At 37.8% G+C, this 22612-nt stretch overlaps 1 protein-coding gene across 4 annotated transcripts in view; it reads left to right on the top strand.

Annotated features, from left to right (window-relative positions):
- The first annotated feature begins 933 nt into the window (after positions 1-933).
- The window catches only part of rock1 (Rho-associated, coiled-coil containing protein kinase 1), a 33060-nt gene continuing 11381 nt past the window's right edge, over positions 934-22612 (top strand). For 3 of the 4 annotated variants that reach the window (XR_008606173.1, XM_055033038.1, XM_055033036.1), the window contains exons 1-18: positions 934-1781; positions 14168-14249; positions 16082-16182; positions 16275-16412; positions 16540-16715; positions 16973-17057; positions 17182-17326; positions 17441-17579; positions 17711-17802; positions 18536-18695; positions 19636-19717; positions 19803-19891; positions 20216-20264; positions 20480-20615; positions 20898-20989; positions 21341-21587; positions 21935-22041; positions 22127-22277. Coding sequence is in view for 3 of the 4 variants with exons in the window: in XM_055033038.1 (XP_054889013.1) it covers positions 1689-1781; positions 14168-14249; positions 16082-16182; positions 16275-16412; positions 16540-16715; positions 16973-17057; positions 17182-17326; positions 17441-17579; positions 17711-17802; positions 18536-18695; positions 19636-19717; positions 19803-19891; positions 20216-20264; positions 20480-20615; positions 20898-20989; positions 21341-21587; positions 21935-22041; positions 22127-22277 (2164 nt within the window). In the remaining variant the exon portion in view is untranslated. The remainder of the gene's footprint in view (positions 1782-14167; positions 14250-16081; positions 16183-16274; positions 16413-16539; positions 16716-16972; positions 17058-17181; positions 17327-17440; positions 17580-17710; positions 17803-18535; positions 18696-19635; positions 19718-19802; positions 19892-20215; positions 20265-20479; positions 20616-20897; positions 20990-21340; positions 21588-21934; positions 22042-22126; positions 22278-22612) is intronic. The other variant, XM_055033037.1, reaches the window with a different exon arrangement.

Raw genomic sequence — 22612 nt, 5'->3', positions numbered from 1 at the left:
ATTTCTTTTAGGTATGACCAGCCAATTTCACTTTTGACTGATTCTATTTGTTTCCCTAAAGCTAAGACATATCCAATAAAAAAACATACGTTTGTTTTAGAGCTATTAGATGCTAAGACAAAAAGGAATAACAGGGTCATCTTCCAGTTCATGCACCAACATGTCCCAAGCTTACATGTCTTGTTTATTTGTCTGAAAAAAGTGCATCAAGTATCTCTGTCCCAGGAAAGCTAAAATTATTGACCTCATTCAAATTATTTCTTTTAAAAACGATGTTATAGCATAACTTGTAAAACACCGCCATCTATTGGCCATCACTAACAATGTCAATATTTGAATATTTTGAACATTTTTGTTTGTTTTGTTTTTACACATTGCAAGTATCTCATTGGATGAGGAATTATGTGATGCATGAAATAAACCAAGGGGTTAGTCATAATAAATAAATAAATCTGTCAGATGAAACCGAGCTATTCGTTAAATTGCAGTGAGCAACAGTCTCCGATTGAGGGGATATTATCACTCACGACACAAAAGCAAAAACTATAATCAAGAAGAATATTATTTTTTATCTAACAAAACAACAACATTATCATTTTCGGATAATAATCGCAAAAATGACGATATGCTGGAAAGTGTCCTTAATGTTTTGGGCTGTGCTGTTTCACCGTTCACCAGAAAACCATATATGGTTTAAATTACCGAAACAAACAGGAAATGGAAGAATAGGAAATCTGAACCAGACGAAGAAGTAAAAGCTATTGGTTTGCTAAAAATTACGTTAACGTGATCGATCATGTCCACTTCTTACTAGTTACATTTTTTAATCGTACATTGAAACATTTGAGATTGCAACGTGTTGCATCTGCGAGTTCTTTCAGGGAGCCTCGGCTCACGCGCATGCGCGCTGTGCTTGACATTTTGAAGCTGCTCCTCCGGGGTGTTTGAACAGGAAGGCGGACATGTTGGCCGAGCTGTGTGAGAAAATTGTGCACAGTATGCGATTGTTTTCCGAAAACTAACACACATATTACGTGATTCCTATTTATATTCAGTGTGAGAGCTCTTGCAGTTCGGACGGAGGAAACAGCCGCCAGTCATTGACAGCTGAGGGGACCCAGCGGAAGGACTACCGTTGAAAACGTTATAGCGACTCCGTGTTTAAACTTCGAAATTTGGAAGAAGCAGAAGTTTTTCCACCACCACTTCTACTTTTGAGCTGTCACATTGTGGCTTTCTGCAGGGGCCTGGCACAGCTATGGGAGCACGCCTGGATTAGTCTTCCCTCTAACTGTTTATTTTTGAACATTGTATTTACTTATAATTGCCTTTTGTTTGGAACGTTTTAAGCCCTTATCCTCAGCGGCATCCTACGGAGGTTGTCTAATCTGTTGCCGCATTTATCTTTGCCACTGAAGTTGTTTGCCACTTGTACTGAGAGGGGAACACCTTCCCCGACTTGGAAAATGTGGAGTGGTAGGTGCCACCTTAACGCCTTGGTTGTCTGTGGAAGCTGTGGGACAACGATACATTTTCTTTGAGGTGCGGTGTAAAGTTCACACGAAGAAAGGGACGTTTGGCTGGCTAGCTACCACTGGCTAACGCTAGCTGGCTAGCCAGCTTTCTTGCCTCGCCAGTGAGCTGTTTTTCTGCATAACTTACCCTCCGGACTGTACTTGACAGCAAAAATGAGCACAGGAGACGCCATGGAGGCTCGGTTTGAGAAAATCGATGCCATGTTACAAGACCCCAAGTCGGAAATAAACACGGATTGTCTACTGGTAAGTTTGTAGCTTGTTAGCTAGCCCTGTTAGCAACCGCTCTTCGGGGTCAATCGACTCTTTGGAGCAGAAATTCTTTTCCGAGACCGACAGATTGTCTCAGTTGTCACTCTACAAAATGCTAATATTAATAACTATTTTCGTCACAGATTAGATCGAGTTCAGACATCTATACGTGATTTTGCGTTAAACCTAGATCCTTCATAAATTCAAACCTGTTTTCAGACAAGAAATCTAAGTTGGAATCATAGTTCTGAAAGCAACAGACTCAAAAGTTTAATTTCTCCCAGTTGATACTGAGGAAGATCTAATCACATTTCACGAGGCATAAGATAAGCAACTTGGAAAGTTTATTTTTGCTTCATGTTATTTAATGTTTTATTTAAAAATAGTATAGGGATTATTATTCTTAATATACATGTAAGGTTTGTTTTCAAATTGTTGTGGTCTTACTCCAATACACAGTACTATGGTTGTTTTGTAAATCCCATTGTTCAAAAGCATTTACTTTTGATGGGCTTCTAAGCACTCACCAGTAGCAGTGCTAAAGTTAACTGCATGCACTTGTTCTTGATGCTGTTTTTGAATTGATGCTGCTGTGCATAATGGGGAATAATATTCCATTTGTTTTATTTTGCTTTTGACTTACAGCTACAACCTTTATCAGTAGAGATGTAGTACTTTTTTGTGCAATAGCCCTCAGTAGAAAACATAAGAATTATAAGGTCAGGCCATAAAGAAAACCAGAAATCGGTATCCAACCTGAAAACCCCAATTGGTGCATCTCTAATTGTACCTATTTATGTGTTTGTTTTTGGGAAACAAATCAGGAGCTCTCCTTATGTGGGGTAGGCTTCAGTGTATCGGGTCAAACTGCTAAAATAATCAGGATTGTTATTGTTAAAACTGTTGTATTATTTCTTTGTTTTGATAGCATTGTTCATAAGTGTGTAAAAATATAACTTTTAAGCAGGACAAAAACAGCAGTGTTTTTGGTCCAGCAACTTGAAATAATATAGGTTTAATGTCAATTATGTCAGAGGTAGTAATGTTGTCTTTAGGTAATGAGTTATTAATGTTATTTGGATCATTATGAAAGGAACATTTTGTCTGAATATCCTTATTTTAACATGATGTAAAGCAATAAACCAACTTTATGCCTGTTATAACCTTCAGGCCTCCTGCACCAGTAAGTGTACCTGACTACTTCCTGTCATCTGGGTGACAACTCTTCTGTTTGTGGTTGGAAGGCGGCTGTTGCCACGTGCTAATCCCTCCAGCACTCCTTCATTGGTTTTTATGACAGTAAACTTGGGAACTCTCTCACTCATTGAGCGCCAAAGGGAATCTTGTTGTCACACGACTGTTGATATCACAAATATGCCAGTTTGGATGACAGTGGTACTACATGTTTTCACATTGATGTGACTCATGGGAGTGTTTCTGCTTATATGTATGTTGGTATTCTGGTCTCTGGTGCGTAATTCGGTGGACTGGACAAAACTTACCTAGAGTATCAAATGATTCATACTGAAATTCTGGTTTTGGAAGCAAAAAAAATTTTGAATTTTCAGTTAATTAAGTACTATAGGAGTGTGTACTTACAATAGTATTACTGTAGTCAATTAATACTAAGTTGAAATAAAAAAATGTTTTGTTAACTCTTGGATATTCCCTTCAGTGTCTAATTGTTTTATCAAAGTCATCTCTGTTCGCTAAATGCCAGAAATATTAATTGGTGCTATGTTTTGTGTCATTGTCCATATTGAATGCTCTTTGTCCAAGTTCTTATTTCCTGTCAAATATATAAAAATATTCCTTCGATATTTACAAAGTTCTTTTATCGTGACGCCAAACATTTTAAGGAGTGCACCAATCCCTCCTACTTTAAAACAAGCCATTAATGTTACGGTTCCACCTGCAACATGAACTTGGTATTTTCATGCTTGCACGTTTCCTTTTCCTTCTGCTATGTTTATGGCTTCTAACGAAGGATCAATTCTTCTCTTGACATCTATCGTCATTTCTTTTTAATTTTCCCATTACATCCGATAATTTAGCAGTGTGTTTAAATTACATTATCAGTTGTGACTCTGTTTGACTTGAACATTTTTACATGATCAGAAGCTTACAAAGCCATAATATAATCTTCTAGGCTTTCCTAAAGTATTTAAAGACTTAATGAAGAATAAAGTGAAGAGTAAAGAATGTTGCTGTTATGACAAGGATAAAGGAGTTGGCAGACTACTTACCAAGCAAAAGAACATCAAGAACGGTGTCCATTGGGAAAATAGGGGTTCACACTAAAACCCCGCTCACATACTCAAGTTGTAGTGTTTGTGTTATGAATAGACGGCTTTAGATACCTGTCTTTAAACGAAAACATGCATATTTTGTTTGACCTCCCATCATGTTTCAGAAAGACTATAAAACTCACCCAAAACTCCACAGGCTCTGCATATTTAACAGAAAAAACCTGTGGCCACTGTTCCTACTGCAAAGCCCTACACAAGGGGCTGTTTATCGCTTTTTTTTCTCACCCCTGATCAATGAATGGTGGTCTTTTTTTTTTTCTTTTTTTTTTCTTGCAGAGGCTCCCTCACTGCTACCATGCAACTCCACCCACAGCTTAATAAAATTCCATACTAATCAAATAACCTCTTGTCTTTGACTGGTCTGGAGTTCCCAGTGTGTCCCAAAGCCGTTCTGGAGAGAGAGTGAGCGTTGAACAGGCAGGCAGCTCTGAGGTGGCAGGGTGTGGGCTCTGCTTTTCTCCCATAAACCAAAATTATGTGGACTGAAGGGTAAAAACTCGTGTTTCCGAGGGCTGTGAATCAGAATGTTTTACTCATAAAGCAGCCAGAGAGCTTGGCTGTGAGCAATGGGTTTTATCAGATTGCACAGCTCTGGCCTTCTGCTGGCTATCCCTCTTTTCTTGCTTATGCATTTTGGTTGAAGTGTCTTGATGTTGGAATTGTACTTCTCTTACAAGCTCGGTGTGTTTAGTGTAAATATATTCAGCCTCTATGCTCTGCCAAGTTTTAGGATGAGATATGTCTCATATTCTCTGACCCTCTTTCTTATCTTTGTTGTTTAAATGAATCCTCCTTGTGGTGAAGAGTACCTCTGTCCAAGGTTCAAGCCATTCAGTCTGTTTGGAAACACAGAAACTCACTGCTTTCAAGACTAATTTATATAGAAAAGTAATATTTAAAAAAAATGTTCTTCTAAGTCAAGTAGTTTTGTTCAATGGTAAATTATTCCAGGCTCTGCAGTGTAACAGAGGATGTATTTTTATTAAATTTTTTTCCCCCTGCAGGGCAAACATGACATTTACATTTCTACACATAAATTCAGACATGACCTGATTTTTTTTTCATCTTTTAATTTTAAGCCACTAGTTATATGTTCAAACTGACTTGGCCTCTCTTTCACATGTCTGCATGCTTCCTGGTTCTGTCTTTGTTGTTACTTTGGCACTTTTCAGCTTTTTAGCCGGTCTGTGTTTATCCTCCTCCAATCTCTGATTTGGACTTTAATTTTGCAACAGGAATAATTACAGGAAACAGCAAGGCAAGGAAACCAGATTTCAATGTAATGATCGTGTGAGCGCTGCATGTATATGTTGGGTTGAAAGGATTGGAAATAATGAATAGAAGCTGAAGTTGGTCCAAATCATCTGCACATACATTTGTTCAGGTCATAGTTACTGGGCAAGAAAACTCAGTTAGAATTTGTTGTTTAGAGTTCATGTGTTGTCTTGAACTAGGTCTTTAAGGTCTCATATCAACACTGATCAGTTTTTGTGAGTGAATTCAATTTTACAACATATCACAATGCAACAGTAGATTTGTAAAAGCAAATACTTGTTTCTAAAAGTTATGTTTTGAGACACGTCTATGGCATATCTCCAAATTTTCCTCCATTGATGTTTTGTTAAGGCATGGCATGTCTTACTCATGCTGAATGCCTGCCTTGTCTCTGCAACCTTTGCCTTTAATAGACAGCCCTAAACCTTAAGGTGGTGTCCACATAGATAGTGCAACAGTGCCTGAGTTTGCTGACAGATCTGCACAATTTTGACAGGGATATAATGCAGTCTTGTCTTTATTTAGCTTGCTAGGTTGTGGTGGTGTCGGTTGAATATCAAGGGGAAATGCTTTTATGTTGAATGTTATTACTATCTAATAGGTGTTTCTCTTTTTTTGTTTTACATGTACAGGTGTGATACAGCTAAATATTAAAAGAAATATGTTTTAATTTTTTTCAATTAATAGCATATCTTCTGGAAGTCTGATCATGGACATTCTTTCATACATTCAATTTGATTACTTTTCCATTTTGTGAAGATATTGCTATAATGTATCATGTTATTTAGTATGAAGTCATACCATCTTTTAATTCCCATGGGTTACTTGAAGTTGCCAGATATGTGGTTGGTTTTTACTTTGTTTGGATTATTGAGTAGCAGGTCAAACATTGTATTTTTGCTATCATCTGTAATAAGACAGAGTTCTCACTATGTTTCATCTATAAATGCATCAACACAGTATATTGCACTGCACAGTTACTGTTATGGAATTGTGCTTGAATGCATAAAAAAAGATAATCTTGTAACTGCTTTTTTATTTGGTTTGAAAACAACTAGCTCTATCAAACAGCTCATTTGTCTTGATACAGACACACAATTCATAGAAAGCCTTGTGGTGTTTCAGCATTTCTGTTTATAAGTTTCTTAAGCAAAGTGTCCATGGAATGCATGAAAGTTTAAAAATATGTCCTATCCCATTACATATATTTTATATTATAGGCTAGGGTCTGTGATAGAAATGCAGCTTATTCTGGCTCAGTTGTGCTTACAAAAGTCCTGGACACAATTGAATGAGGACAGTCAAAACAGTTGACAGGCATATGAATGTGAATGAGACGGGTTCCTTATTTAATCTAGTGATGTAATATTCATACTTTGAGTGCAGAGTGGTTTTGTTTTAGGAATGTATTTATGAAATTGAATATGCACTTACATTGTATGAATTTATTTTAAGTTTTCTTGACTAATGACATCCACAAGCTTAATTGCTCCAGCTTAAAAACAGACAAACAAACCAGAACATCTTTATGATTAAATTAAGGTCAGCAGGGACCTGTTTCTGTTGCAGGAAAGTTCACAGTCATAAACTGCTCTCCTCAGCCATTCAGTTATGGGAACAACAACTGGCTGAGCTATTTGTAGCTCCACATTCCCCAGACTGACTGATTATATTCAGGAATGCTAACTAAAATTATATTTTCTTCTCTAAACTGTGCTGGTTTTACTTTTCATCTTATCACAGTCTTACTTTTTTGTCTCTGAAGTTGCGTTTCTTATTTATACAGAAAGCTCTTGACCCGTGTCCTGGCTGTACTGTGCTCATGTTAAATACACAGGTTATTTGTCTGGGCAAGATCACAAATACTGGAACTGGCAACACAGTTTTGGTAGAAAATTGAGCTCTGTGGGTGATAACGTTGATATGCTGCACCACTGAAGTATTTTCACATGAAAGCATTTGTGACAGGAAAGTTTTGCTCACTTAAACTTTGAAATGTTCTCGTTTTGCCATCCCTGGTTCACTGTCACTGCCATTTATCCACTGTAGTAGTTAAGCATCTTTCTGGATGAGTGTCGATACATATAATGCTCAGCAGCAAAATGTAGACGTAGTTTCAGCAAAGTGAAGAAGGTGAAACGACGAGTGCAAAGTCTTGCCAGGGGAGAACATTTAAATGTTGGTTTGTGTCAGACTGCTTGGGAGTGAACAGTAAGGAAGTGGTCTGGTATTTTATGTTTTGAATGGCTTCGCTGGGCTGTGTGAACACATTTGTGTTTACACGGGCTCAGCCTACAGTGGAACTGCCTTTATTTGCATGGCCAGCTGAATGGCTGTCTGCACAATTGGTCACGTGCGGCAAGCTTATTGTGTTGATGAAGTGGCAGAAAAGGAAACAAGAAGTTGGGCCAATTCACATGCTTTATATTGGCATGTTGAAGGGAATGATGTGGCTTAGTCTCGCATGGAAATTTCAGCTCAGACCTTAATGCCTGGAAAAGTGCTTGTGTGAGTTTTTCTCCCCGAAAAGGTTAGGAACAGAAGAATTAATAGCCATATTTAATGTCAACCGCCAATGTACTTTTTTGTGTGTGTGTGTGTGTAGTTTGGCAATTTTTTCTTGTTGGTCCTTTTTAATGTTGTAATTAGATTGATTTTCGTGAGATTTAAAAAGTTGTGTCACCTTTGGTTATATGCTGCAGTACAGGAATAGGTATAACGAGAAACTAAAAAGCCCTATCTTTTTACTTTTATAACACATTTACAACATTATTATTATTTTTAACAAAACTAGATAGGGCTGTTGTAAATTAATATTTCAGTGACTTAGTAATCTATCAATTATTCTTATGAATAATCAGATAAAAACAAAAGTTAAAGGAAAACATTAGTAAATCGAACATAACATATCCACATCAGTCCAATTTGAGGTTCCCTAGCAATAACTTTTCTGCAGTTTGGAAAATTAACTCGTAACAATAATAGCTCACTTTACAAGTTTACCTGAAGAAAAATTATACAAAAATCTGAAATGATCTTCAATTTAGTAATAAAGAGGCAGGCTCACAAATACGCTTCTAAAAAATTTCAATACTCCAGCTTTTAGTTTATGTATTCATCTACAGTCAATGGACTCTCACCTTGCCCTGACATTTATAGCTTTTGTGTTGATGTTTGCATCGGGATTTGACACCTTTGTTCGTCACACACGGAAACATCTACCAGCTACGTGCCGCCACAATGAGCTCCGCCACACATTTGTTGAGACCGGATTGATATGCAATTTTTGATTCGTCCATAAAGCTATACTTACGTTAATTATCTAATGCGCAGCTGCCCGCAGTGTTCAGTCTATCCGCTCACCTGTATAAATGCACCTGCATTTATACAGGTGCAAAATCCTCGAGGAATTTTTATAATGGAGGTACTCGAATCACTCGAGGAATCGTTTCAGCCCTAAAACTTGATCATAATTTGAATGTGCTGCTGCCAGTTCTTGTTGCACTGTGTAAAATTCAAATCAGAATTGATCAGCTAACACAAGTAATACATTCCTGATGCTTTACCTATGACCGTCTGGATAAATGCTTGTCAAACTCCAGTCCTCAAGGGCCGGTGTCCTGCAACTTTTAGATGTGCCTCTGTAGCACCACACCTGAATAGAATAATTAGGTGGTACATCTAAAATCTGCAGGACACTGGTCCTTGAGGACTGGAGTTTGACACCTGTGCATTAGTCCAGCAACACATATTTTGTTCTGCTTCTCTGAATCTTCTGAAAATTAGACACAGGTTAGGGACATGTGCTTTACTGCATGAATTAAAAAAAAAAAAAAAATTGTTGATGTATTTTCTATTCAAAACTACTTTTTCAATTAGGTTCTATTAAAGAACCTACTGAAAATTGTATTTTTTTTTCTTTTGTTTTAGAACTTAGAAATTGACCCAACTGGTATTAGCTAGGAAAAAGTTGATTGGTGCATTTGTAACTTTACCATTTCTAAAAAGGTGGTCTGTCACTTTTTAAAGACATAATCTCAGTAACTAGACTAGATAGATAGATTTTATTACACAGACTCTAAGTCCAAATATACAAAAAAGAAAAGAAAAACAATAAAAGACTAAAAAGTGCATTAAAAAATGCACTAAAAATACTTTCAGTTTAGGTAACTGTTTAATGAATTCTGTATGCATTTCTGCTGCACTCTTGATTTTTGTGATGGATAGTTGTAGATTTTGCACAACTATGCATGTTTTTAAAAGTCATTCCGCAGAAAAAAAAATCTGATTTTTCAAACCTGCAGTGCACTTGTTCATCTTGTCCATCTTAGTAAATCTCAGGCTGATTCTGATGTGTGTGTGGGCGTTTTGAATTGAAAATGTGTGATTTTTTTTCATTTGAAACAATGTGTGTTGATGCAAAATGTGCTATATTGGCCTCTTTAAGTTGACACAAGGTACGAGGTCTTCAGTGCAAACAGAAGCACACATCTCTTCCTCTCTGCCACAGCTGAGCACATGAACAGTAGTAGTAACTTCAACAATTTAGAAACTCCATTGAAAATTAATGTCTAAATATAATCGTTTAAACTAATTAATTTACAAAATTAATTTAAAAACTAAGCAGTCATTGAAATATGAATGTTAACGTTTAGGACGAATAGTAAATATGACAAAATTATTATTCATGTCAATTTGCTTGTTTTTGGAGCAGCTGCTGAAAATGTATCTTTTTTTAAATTTTGGCAAACATGCAAAATTTCAATAAATTTTTGTTTGTGGGGAATTGATCATTTCATCTTAAGATTTCAGGTGGTTGTGCAGTCGTGTTGTGTTGCAGAGTGGACATCATACCAACAAATCTTCCATCGTATATGTCTTGATCTTTCTTAGAATCCAAAGCATCCTCACACATGAATCGGTTGTACCTTTCAATATTCACTAAATGTTGCCTCGGGTGCTGCTCACTTCTTTTGTCATGTCATATCTTTGCAGGTTGGGCTGTTTCATGTTTGTTTTTTTTAACTGTCATGACATGGTGCTGTTTTCTGTGGGATGTTTAGTGCTAAGCATTCATCAATTATTCCTTACAGGAAGGATGCTTATCTTTGTCTTTCTGCCATCTTGTCCTAAGTTTTCAAAAAGCGATACACAAATTCATCTTTTGTAAAGATCCGGAAGTACACATTCAATGCCTGTAAAGTATGAGCATTTTACAAAGCAAAAAATGGCAAAATAATGTAAAAAAAAAAAAAAAAAAATCTTTTAAACATTTGTTTGGAGCCAAATTCTGGCCTGTCCTGTCCGCTTAAACTGATAATTGTCAATAGTGTTCTTTTTATTGTGGGTGAAAGTCCTGCATGCTGAATGGCATTCCATGTGCAGGCGGTGCTGCCCATTATATTCTTTTTTTATTGTAAGGTCTCGTTAATAATAGGTTAGTAGTTCTCTTGTTCACGTCACTGTAAAATTGTTCACTTACAGTATATTAACTCCTTTCTCACTCTGAGGTTTAATTTAAACCATCTTAGTCATCATTGTTGTTGATTCTGACCTCATTTGTTTCCCTGTCCTTGCTTCCTATTGGACCAGCCCACTTCGTGCCGGCTCTTCACTCCCTTCTCCCTTCCATCATGGTGGTAGACACTTGTGTTGATTAAAAACATGCTTTGTTCAGTTGGTACTGGGGATGGACGTTTTCCGTGTCTTCCTTACTTTTTGTTGAGAACTTGTTTGGCCACATAGCTAAAATAGCTCTCTGACGTGTACAGTCCTGTTGAGGAATGCTGCTGTGGCTGTCCAGAGTTCTCTGTGGCAGGAAGTTATGCAAACGTGCAATGCCGCGCTCAGAGCCTTGTGATTAGGGTCCCAAAAGACTTTGTTCTTCAGTTCTTTTTTCCCTTCAGAGTGGGCTGGCTGGCTTCCATATGGACAGCAACATCCCTTAGTCCCTGTTGCTGGTCGCTTTTATGCAAAGACCTTGAAGATTTTCTGTAATCACACAGATTTCAGTGTAACTTTTGTTTCTATTTTTTTTATTGCCCTTTATTAACTTCTCAAGTTGCTTTTGTTCTTCCTACCAGCCACTCTACCTCCCAGTTTTCCTCTTGCCCCCCTACCTGCCTTTTCGCTGTTTCCACACTTCCTGTAGGGCACTATTGGTGTTATGTCTCTCAGTGAGGGGTGTGGCCGTGACCTCCACCGTTGAGTAGAAGGAACAAAGTTGGCTAAGAGGATTCTTTTGCTGGCCTGAGCTGCTGATTCACCATGTGTCATTATTACTTTGTACAGAGATGCAAAATGAAACATGTTACTGACCTATTCACTATGCTGGCATGACTCAGTTGATTCTGTCAGCACTTTACTGGAGATTTGTGTCATCAAATAAACACTTAAAAACAAGTAGTTCCTTATACGTGTTTACTCGTCAAATTTAGAATACTCTACGCTGACGTGTGATATCTCCAATACTCCTTTTGCTTCTACTTCACCTGCTATATGAACAGCATGCTACTGCACGTGTTGGAAGTGTTTATGCGGCTGTTTTGTTGGAACCACTGTGGATTATGGCAGATTAGGCTAAACCTTTCCAGTGGTACTTAGTCTCTTGCCGGGCCAAGACAGCATCAACCTGCCATCTAAAACTTTTTGAGTTCCAGCAGTGGATCTCACACATACATTTAAAGGGTTTCTTAGTAGCCAATAATCTGTTCAACTATTTTCTTTCATCGGATAAACTATATTGCCAAACATTTACTCGCCCTTCCTAAAAAAAAAAAAAAAAACATATTCATGTTTCAATCACTTCCATTTCGGCAGGTGTCAAATTCACTCTTAAGCAGGCAAACTGCTTCTACAAACATTTGCAAAAGAATGCATCTCTCTCCAGAGCTCATTGAATTCCAACATGGTTCCATCATAGGATGCAACCTGCGCAGTAAAGTCCAGCAGACACATTTCTTCTCTACTAAATATTCCACTGTCAACTGTTAGTGGTATTATAAGAAAGTGGAAGAGACTGGGAACATCTACTCTGTGTGTAGAGCCAGCTGACTTTCTGCATAATCCATGGCTGTAGACATCCAATTTTCATGTGCCTTTCAGATTAGTTTAGAGAACTTCATGCAATGATTTTCCATGGTCATGCAGCTGCTTCAAGGCCTTACATCAACAAGTTCAATGCAGTTGTGCTAAGCAAACTTCCACTGGGCTAAAGACTAGTTTACCCGTATTCTCTAGAGTGACCAATGACTCCTTTCTGTTTGGCAGCTGCCAGATGAACACCACTTGCCTGACTACATTGTGTTAGGTGTAAAGTTTGGCATGAAGGGGATTATAGTGCATGGCTGTTTTTGTGAGTTTGGCTTGTCTTCTTAGCACCAGTGAAAGTAACTCTTAAAGCTTCAGCACAACAAGGAATTTTAGATCATTTAATGCACTCAACTTTGTGGATGCATTTTATAGATTTCCCTTTTCTGCGCTACCGTGACTTCAATCCAGTGCAGAAAGCAAGGCCAAAATAGACATGGCTGAGTGCGGAAGAACTTGACTGGCCTGCACTGTTCAGACCTTAACTTGATTGAACATATTTGGGATAAATGCCATGGCTTCTCATCCTACGTCAGTGTATGATCTCACAGATGCATTTATGGATGAATTGACACATAGTCATATTTTGTGTTGGGTAAGGCTGGGAGTGGATATGTTTGTAGGGAGAATATTTTTTGAAGCATAATTTAAAAGCCTTCAGTTTCATTAGAGGGAATTATGTTGTCAAAACTTCACAGTATGCATTGCAGTGCCTTTATTATGACTTATCTAATAATACCCCGGTACTCTCTTGAAATTAGAGGTTTATGTGATGTAAAAATGTACTGATAGCTGTAACATTTTTCCACATAATGTACTGTGATGTAATTCAAGTAAAAATCACTCAGTTCAGAAGAAACAAAATAAATAACATTTGCATAAATATGTATAATGGTAAATGTTTGTGAAGCAATTTGGAAATTCGAGTTTAAGCATTAGATCTTCTTGAGTTCATACCTGACAGTAGATGTTGTGACTCACTAACCTGGACTGAAATTCAGTAGTTGTTGTGAGGTGGGATTACAAGGAGCAGAGAGGGGTCAATTCTCCAAAATGAGACTGAAACTAGTCAGGGAAGGAACTCTACATGATCTCACCAAGCGTGGCTCAACACTTCATATCGCCAGAAGAAGTCAATATATATAGTGAAATATGGTGGTGGCAGAGTCTGAGGTTGCGTTTTTTCATGTGGAACTGGAGGTTTTGTCCAGACTGAGGAATGCCTGTCGGTTTTCACCTAAAAGTATCTAGTGTTGGGTAAAAATCACATTTCTTCAAAATCAGATTAAGTTCAAACTAGTACAAAAAAATTATCTGTCACTAGAAAATATTAAATATTCAGAATGACCTACAGTCAGAATATCACTAATTATTAAATCAAATGTGTTTTTCTTTTTAATTGTCCACAATATCTCATGATTTATTATTGAAAACAGGGTTGAAAGTTTTTAAAGGGCTTTTTTTTTTACACCCCCCCAAAGAAATACTGAAGTGGTTGGTGTAGCAACTCTGTCACCATTTGACTTCATCACAATGCATGTGTGTATGGAAATAAACTACATTTTCCTCAAATGAACTTGGATTGTTGAGTCACACACATTTAATTGCCCATAAAGCATTAATATTTTTACATATATATCTTATGTATAAAAAATAAATAAAACTGTTGGGTTTTGCCTCATCTAAGCTCTGTTCCTCCTCCTCCAGGATGGCTTGGACGCGCTGGTATACGACCTCGACTTCCCTGCCCTTAGGAAAAACAAGAGCATTGACAACTTCTTGAATAGATGTAAGTATCTTGGATCATAGCTTTCGCTCTCATGTACACGTTTTATACGGAGTGTCCCATTTGTGTTCATAGACTGCCTGTTACGGGGTTTATATGCAGCACTGTAAAGAAAGCTGTTTTTGTGTCTGTCAGTATGTATGCTTGGACACAATAGGTGTCTACTGCTTAGTGTCCCCAACAAAGGGGCTTTCATAAATGACCGGTGACCCGCATGATTCATATCAAGGTTGGTTTCTTTTTCCTCACTGCTCTCAAACCTCGAAACCCCCTCAATTTAAATTTAGACATCATGTAAATATTAGTCCAAGACTGTTTTTGTTTTTCTTTCTTTTTTAAAAAAAACTTGATTCTCAGTAAGGATTTTTCTTGGAAATGCCAACTATCATATTACAGTGTGTTACAGTGGAGTAGTTTTTATAAACCCAGCTATTCTAAGGTGGGGGCTGGGCAGTGATGTTGTAACTTGGCCTTGTACGTCTTTAATTTCCTGAATAACATCCAGTTAACCTATAATTTAATGAAAACAACAAATACTCCCTCTCATCCTTAGTCTGACATAACTCAGCATGTTGCCCCTGGTTGTGCAGAATCTAGACGTTAGAAAGAGGAAAAAAAAGTGGTTGACCAAAAGATGACCTGCCACTTCACATCACCTCAGCTATTCCCCGTCTCATCTTTTTGTGCAAAGCATTGATGGATTTGGACTAATGGATTATCTGCAGAGATCCTGGACCTCAGTGACTCGAGTTGCCTGAAGCACTCTTTACTCCAAATTCTCTCGATTCATTTTGCTTTACACCAAAGTTAAATTGAATGATTGCTCCATTGTGTTTGTGCAGACAAGTACTGAACAAAGGCTGAATCCAGCAAACACACAATCAAATTTACACATTTACAACGAATATAAAATCCTATATTTAAACAATGCACAATAATTGTCATAATAGCTTACTACTTTATTTTTGTATTGATTGAACTTTGATGCCCTCACACGCTACGTTTCCATGCACTCCGATGCCAGTTGTAACCCATGTGAATTGAAAATTGTCCCCCTAACGCAGCATTGACCAAATTTGGCTTAATGGTGGATGCAATGTTTCTCTGGGGAGCTAGAATTATTACACTGGGTAGAGGCCAACTCTCAATAGGCAACAAACTTTCCCTAAACACTCTCAGCTTTTTTTCTGGTTGGATTGCCAACAATTTTGCTTGTGTTCAAAATGCAGATTTTCCATGACTCTCAAAGGATATGTGATTGTTAAAACAGATTATTTACGGCATTAAGTCGATGACTAATTTTGCTGTTGAATTTCTGCAACTTTAGAATCACTGAGTTTTTTTTTCCATAAATTTGAGAATTGATTTACTCTGAGATGCGGAGAATACAGTGGCTTCTGAAAGTTTTTAAAAACTCATAATTAGTTTTGAATTCAATTGTCTAATTTCAGGTTTTTTAAAAAGTCTTACCTGCAGATAGTATTTTATCTTAACTTTAGGTTAATCATTTAGAAAAAAAGTAGCATTTTTACTTAGTAGCATTAGCACTTTTAAAATCTTAAACAGTAACAACTGCCTGTGTGCAGAGGTTTACGAACATCTTACTGCAATAAGTATTCTACTGTGTAGGATTCTGTGTAACAGCAATTGAGTCACACGCCAGGGACAATAAACACAAATGTAAGTTGACAAATATTTAACTTGGGCTTAATTTGCTCAGGAACTTAAGTTATTCAGTAAGCTTGATTTTTAAAAGGTGCATTTTTACCACTGGAACTTGCAGAAAATGTGCAAACCTTTTAATTGTTGTTCTATCATTATTTTTTCCCTACCAGATAAAAAAACAATTAGTAAAATCCGTGATCTACGGATGAAAGCAGAGGACTATGAAGTGGTTAAAGTTATTGGAAGAGGTGCATTTGGAGAGGTTCAATTGGTAAGAATTTACCATTTTATTATCTTATATTAAAGGTAAGGAACTCACGTGAACGCCCAACTTTCACTTGCTTGTTTTTTCTGTTTTTTTAGGTAAGACACAAATCCACACGTAAAGTATACGCCATGAAGCTGCTGAGCAAGTTTGAGATGATCAAAAGGTCAGACTCTGCTTTCTTCTGGGAAGAGAGAGACATCATGGCTTTTGCCAACAGTCCATGGGTTGTGCAGGTAAGCTCCAATTTAATATTACAGATGGTAAATATGTAAAATGTCAAATATTGATTGACTTTGATATTGTGTTATGTTTGGTTTTTCATAATTTTGACTTTGTTTTCTTTCTTTTTTTTTCTTTCAGCTCTTTTTCGCATTCCAAGATGACCGCTACCTCTACATGGTGATGGAATACATGCCTGGTGGGGATCTGGTTAACTTGATGAGCAACTATGACGTCCCAGAGAAGTGGGCCCGCTTTTATACAGCGGAGGTGGTGTTAGCGTTGGATGGAATCCACTCCATGGGCTTCATTCACAGGTGACTGCCAGCACAAACATTTTGATCCTATCTCCTATTTTGTTCTATGACAACAAAGATGCATGTTTAATTAAACGTTGTGAAGTAAACCAATACCAATCATACACAACAAACTTTAATGGAATTGTGTAATAATCTACAAAAACCTTCCATTGCAGTGCAAGTTGTCGTTTATATGTTTTCAGATACAAATGTTTGAGTTGAATGTCCTGCTGCTCAGCAGTTTTTGCTGACTGTTTTTATTTTTGTTTCAACAGAGATGTAAAACCCGATAACATGTTGCTCGACAAAGCAGGTCACTTAAAACTTGCAGACTTTGGAACATGCATGAAGATGAATGAGGTATCATTTTCATTTTTAAAAAAAAAAAAAAACTAAATTCAGTTTTCACTGAGTTTTTGGATGTCTTTCTGTTTTTTGTTTTTCAGTCATATAATTAAATGGTTTTGATATTTTTTCTCGTCAGGATGGGATGGTACAATGTGACACAGCAGTTGGAACCCCAGACTACATTTCGCCTGAGGTACTGAAATCCCAGGGAGGAAATGGCAACTATGGCAGAGAATGTGACTGGTGGTCAGTAGGAGTGTTTCTTTATGAGATGCTTGTTGGTGAGTCTTTTTTTTTCCTTGCTGTTTTATAATAAACCCACTATTCATCACAAAATCGGTCAGAGTCGTGTAACTGAATTTATCGCTCTTAATTTTGGACTGTCTTGTGGACAGGCGATACACCTTTCTACGCAGACTCACTGGTGGGGACTTACAGTAAAATCATGAACCACAAGAATGCCCTGACCTTCCCAGATGACAGTGACATTTCCAATGATGCCAAAAATCTCATCTGTGCTTTCTTGACTGACAGGTTGGAAATCAATAGATGTTTTGCTTGTTTAGGCATCCACTGCACTGAAATAATCTAGCATGTACAAATGGCATTCCACGGTCACGGAGTCTATTGAGCTGTTAAAATGCGAACACCTCTCCCCCATGTAGAGAAGTTCGGCTTGGTCGCAATGGAGTAGACGAGATCAAGAGGCACCCTTTCTTCAAAAATGACCAATGGACATGGGATAACATCCGAGAGAGTAAGAATTTTTACCTCGCTATTTCATCAGCATTTTACAAATCCCATTTCATTTAACAGTTACAAAACTGTTATTTAAATCATGAGGCCAGTGATCATGTTTTCCATTTGACCTACTGCAGACAGTTGCAGGAAATTCTTGCAGACAAGCCATTCATTCAGTATCCTTTCCAAGACTAAACGTGATTCCTGCTCCGAGTAATCATTGGCAGCACAGCCTCTTTGAGGCCAAGAACGGGGAGGCAGTCAAACTCCCGACGTTAATGTGCTGCGAGTGACGCTGCAGCACGGAACGATTGGAAACGTAGGGCTAAATCCAGCAGCTGCACTCAGTTCTTTAGTGGCTTTATGTGTGATAGGTTTCTGTGCTGAAGTCAGCACTTTGTTGTTCACTGCTTCTGTTGATTCAATGGTAAATCAGCTCTGCCAGACAACTGCTTTCATTTGTTTTCAAGGGTGTCTGAACTATGTCTGTAATGCTAGAAGATTTGTGCCAAGGACACTGCAAATCTTTAGACATAATTGAAAAATTATTTTTCAGAGCAATTTTTTATGCAATAAACAAATTACACTAAACAAAAACACCATATCAGCTGAAATTCAGAGATTGCAATCTGAGTTTGGATCAGATAAGTCACTTTTGTGAGTTTGTAACTCTTGGTGGTAATCTTGTGCTTTATCGCTTTTGGCTGTGTGAAAGTGGTGTTAATCTTTGTTTTTTGTGTTTTTTTTAGCCGCTGCCCCTGTGGTGCCTGAACTCAGCAGTGATATAGACACCAGTAATTTTGATGACATCGAGGAAGACCGGGGAGAGGAGGAAACCTTTCCCATACCGAAGGCGTTTGTGGGCAATCAGCTCCCTTTTGTCGGCTTCACGTATTACAGCAATCAACAGTATGTATGTCAGGCAACTCTTAGAGCTGTAATTTAGAACATTGTTGAAAATTTTTTGGTGGGATTATCCAGGGATACATTGATCGTAGTTTTCATAAAACGATTACTGAGCCCTGTTGGAAAAGTAGTCGCAGTGTTGGATTGGTGGAACGCTAACATGTTAAGGAGACAGACTCTATGAATTTGCTTCATCAGCTGATTTGGAAAACTTTTTATTTTTTTAATGAACCTGACAGAATCACAGAGACTTGGAAAATACACCATCTCCATTGTATTTGCACATCAAACATTGTTCCATAAAATCTAAAAAACTGTTTTGTTTTTTGTGGCGCTTGGGTCTGAGCAAATACAAATACTTTTAGTTTGAGTTGTTTTAAATAACAAAGTTCAGCTAAACCTCCCCAGTTTACTTCAGACTGCCCACAACTCTCAGGATTTATTTACTGTCCAATAAGCATCTTTCTGCTCCACATAAGGAAACTCTTCTCTGGAATAACTTCACAGAACCTCATTTCAAAATACCTGAACTAATCTTTTAAATCTGAGATTTCCAAAATTCTTCCAACCTTTCCATATTCAGCAGGTTTTTAAGGCAGACATAGGTTAAAAGCTCAGAAGGATAAAACAGCAGCTGTACGCCATCCAGCCTTCCTGTTGTCTACTGAAAGATATTACATTTAAAGTAGTCTTAACATGACAAATTAATTAATTACAAGAAGAATCAGTAAGCAATTAATTAAAAAGTAAATACAATGTGAGCTGAAACAATTGAAAGAATTGTTTTTGTTGGTAAAATTGGTACACATAATTGAAGTGAAGCATGTGTCCTAAGATTTTCTTTACAATTGTATATTTTTATTCTCTTTATTCCCTAAAATATCTTCCCATTTCCTAAACTGAAATGGGAAGAGACTCATACTCTTCCCCTTTTTTTTTTCAGTCCTTTGCGTGGATCCGCTGCCTCAAAGACCAGCGACAAACGTAGCAGCTCAACAAAAGAGGACAAGAGTCATGTGAGTACGGTATGACACATTAGCTCAAAGTGTAGACAATGTGAATGTCTGCCATTTTCTTCATCCGTCAAAAATCATTTTTTTCTCTTTTTAGCTGGAGAACTTGCAAAAACAGATCTACCAATTAGAGGAGCAACTCCACAGAGAAATGCAACAAAAAGATGAGCTGGAACAGAAATGCAGGTATGGATTAAAACATTACTCTTGCACAATATGCATTTGCTGACCTGATTTAAGTGAAAACATATGAAATGTTGTGACTTCATCCCTGCTGAGCGAAGTTGTTTAAAAGAATCCCACAAGCAACTGTTTCTAGTTAAACTGTTAGATTTGTGAAGGAAAATTGCACAAGGGGTAAGTTATTCACTTGGTGTAGATTGATCCCTTCCAGCCTGGTGGAATGCGACTCTTTGATTATAAACAGGAAGCCAAACTTTGCATTCATCTGTAACTGTAAGATTATATATCTTGTGCATATATAACGCATAACATTTCTGTTCTCCCTAGGGCATCAAACACCAAGATTGAGAAGATTATGAAGGAGTTGGATGAGGAGGTAGATGCTCTTTTTTTACTTTCTTATTTTTAAGAGATTTGAAGTAAATATGAACAAATTTTAATGCTGTGTCCTGATGAAAGAGCCACAGTTCTTCAAACACAAGTTAGCAGTGGGAAGTGAAGTTAAATAAATGCCTGTTTATCATCTTTGGCTTTGGCTAAGGATTTGGTTTCTCCTGCATCACAGCTGCTCTCTGTTTTTCCTTGCCACAGGCGAACCTGAGGAAGAGTGCAGAAGCCAGCGTGTCTCTGCTGGAGAAAGACAAGATTATGCTGCAGCACAGATTCACTGAGTACCAAAGAAAAGCTGACCAGGAGGGAGAAAAGAGGCGCAACTTAGAGAATGAAGGTAAAAGTAATGAAGTGCTGCTGGCTTTATAAGTGGGAGGCGTTCAAGTTCTTAAAGTGCTGCACGATCCAGTTGAATTTTTGAAACAGTGAACTCTTGGTGCATTTCTGCATCCCTCTTAACTTTTCAAAGACTTTACAACAATGTATTAAGCTACGAGATTTCAGAAACATACTTTCCAAAAAAAAAAAAAAAGCTTTTAAGAGATTTGTGAGAGGTTTGTGTGGATTTAGAAATTAACTGAGGGATTGTCTCACTCTTCTTCCACCCCCTTCCCGTCAGTGTCAAATTTAAAGGAGCAGCTTGAAGATATGAGGAAGATCAGTCAGAACTCACAGGCCTCAAATGACAAGATTGTCCAATTGCAGAAGCAGGTACACACACACACACTTTTGTATCTCTGTCCAAATTAGACTTGTTATTGACTTTTTTTTTCATATAAGTGGCTGCATATTTGCCTGTCACCCATTTTTATTTGATAGAATGTATTATTGTTCTTCCACTTTGTGTTGGTCCATCACATAAAATAGCAACAAAATATGTTGGAAGTTTACGGTTGCTAACAAAAGTGATAGTGTTCATCCTCACTCTTTTTTTTTTTTTAAATCACAATCTGTGTGACCAAGCACAAATATAACGCAACACTGCCAGTAAGATCAGTACTCTGCTGTTGGAGCATGATTTAAAACCTTTTGTTGTTCCTTTTTTATTAACGCAACTGAAAGCTGGAGGAGGCAAACGACTTGTTGCGAGCGGAGTCAGACACAGCAGCGAGACTGAGGAAGAGCCACACGGAAATGACGAAGTCCATGAGCCAACTGGAGACTTTGAACCGTGAGCTGCAGGAAAGAAGCAGGGGCGCTGATGAAGAGAAGGCGCAGCTAGAGAAGGAGCTGCTGCTGCTTCAGAGTACACTGGAGTTGGAGCGAAGAAACTACAGTGAGGGTTCAGAGGAGATGAGGGAACTGCAAGGTGAGCAAAAAAGGCTAAAAAAGATTCAATCCATCTCAGTTAAATTCAGTTTAGCTCATTCAGTTGAATATTTTTCCTTCAAGGAGTTATAGAATAGAGATTTAAGTGGGAAGTGATTAAAACAATTTCCATAATGCTCCTTTCTTCTCACTGCCACTGAGAAGGAGGGTGCATCCTCCTTCTCATAAGAGGAGGATGCTGTCTTTTCCCATAAGACATCAATCACAATCGCATTGTGATTGGGTTTCCATCACAATGTGAGTGATGGAAACCCAAGTTATATTTCTTGTTTGTACCAAACTAATTGATTTTGTAATGACAATTGTGGTTGACTGCTTTCTGCTCAGCGAGATTGACCGGACTGCAAGAAGACAACAAAAACTTGAAGATCAATCTTTCCAAAGTGGAGGGAGAACGCAAGCAAGCTCAGGAACGGAGCAACTACCTGGAGAAGGTATACACAAACAGCACGAGCAGCAGCCATTTTTGACCTCTAGAAATTGTTGTGCATTTCAGGTTAATCTTTGTTTATACAACAGGAAAAGAACAGTTTGGAGATTGACCTGAACTACAAGCTGAAGACCCTGCAGCAGCGTCTGGAGCAGGAACAAACCGAGCACAGAGTGGTGCGGGCGCAGCTCACAGACAAATACGAATCTATTGAAGAAGCCAAATCAGCTGCTATGATTGGTATGCCAGCCTCGTGTTCAAGCATGCTCCTCCACTTTCCCCTGGTCTTTAATTTTTGGGGGATATATTTCTTATTTTTCACAGCCTTTTCTACCTTTAAGTAAATTATATTTTCAAGACTCACCTTTCTGTTATGTGATCCAGAGTTAGCTTGAGGTGATGTTTGGGTTAGAAGAATTCAAAGAACAGAAGCTGCTGAGCATGTTGGGACATCACCTCATTGAATTTGAAATAGAATTGCTGTTTAAGAATAATAATAAGTTTCATAAATTTCTCTCTTTCATGACCATGAAAACATCCACAGGGCCCAAGCTTTGAAGTACACTACAGTACAA

Source organism: Poeciliopsis prolifica, unplaced genomic scaffold (assembly GCF_027474105.1).
Source record: "Poeciliopsis prolifica strain line A6 unplaced genomic scaffold, Auburn_PproV2 SCAFFOLD008, whole genome shotgun sequence".
NCBI classification, from domain to species: domain Eukaryota; kingdom Metazoa; phylum Chordata; class Actinopteri; order Cyprinodontiformes; family Poeciliidae; genus Poeciliopsis; species Poeciliopsis prolifica.
Note: the sequence above shows the minus strand (reverse complement) of the source record. Positions and strands in the feature narration are given on the sequence as shown.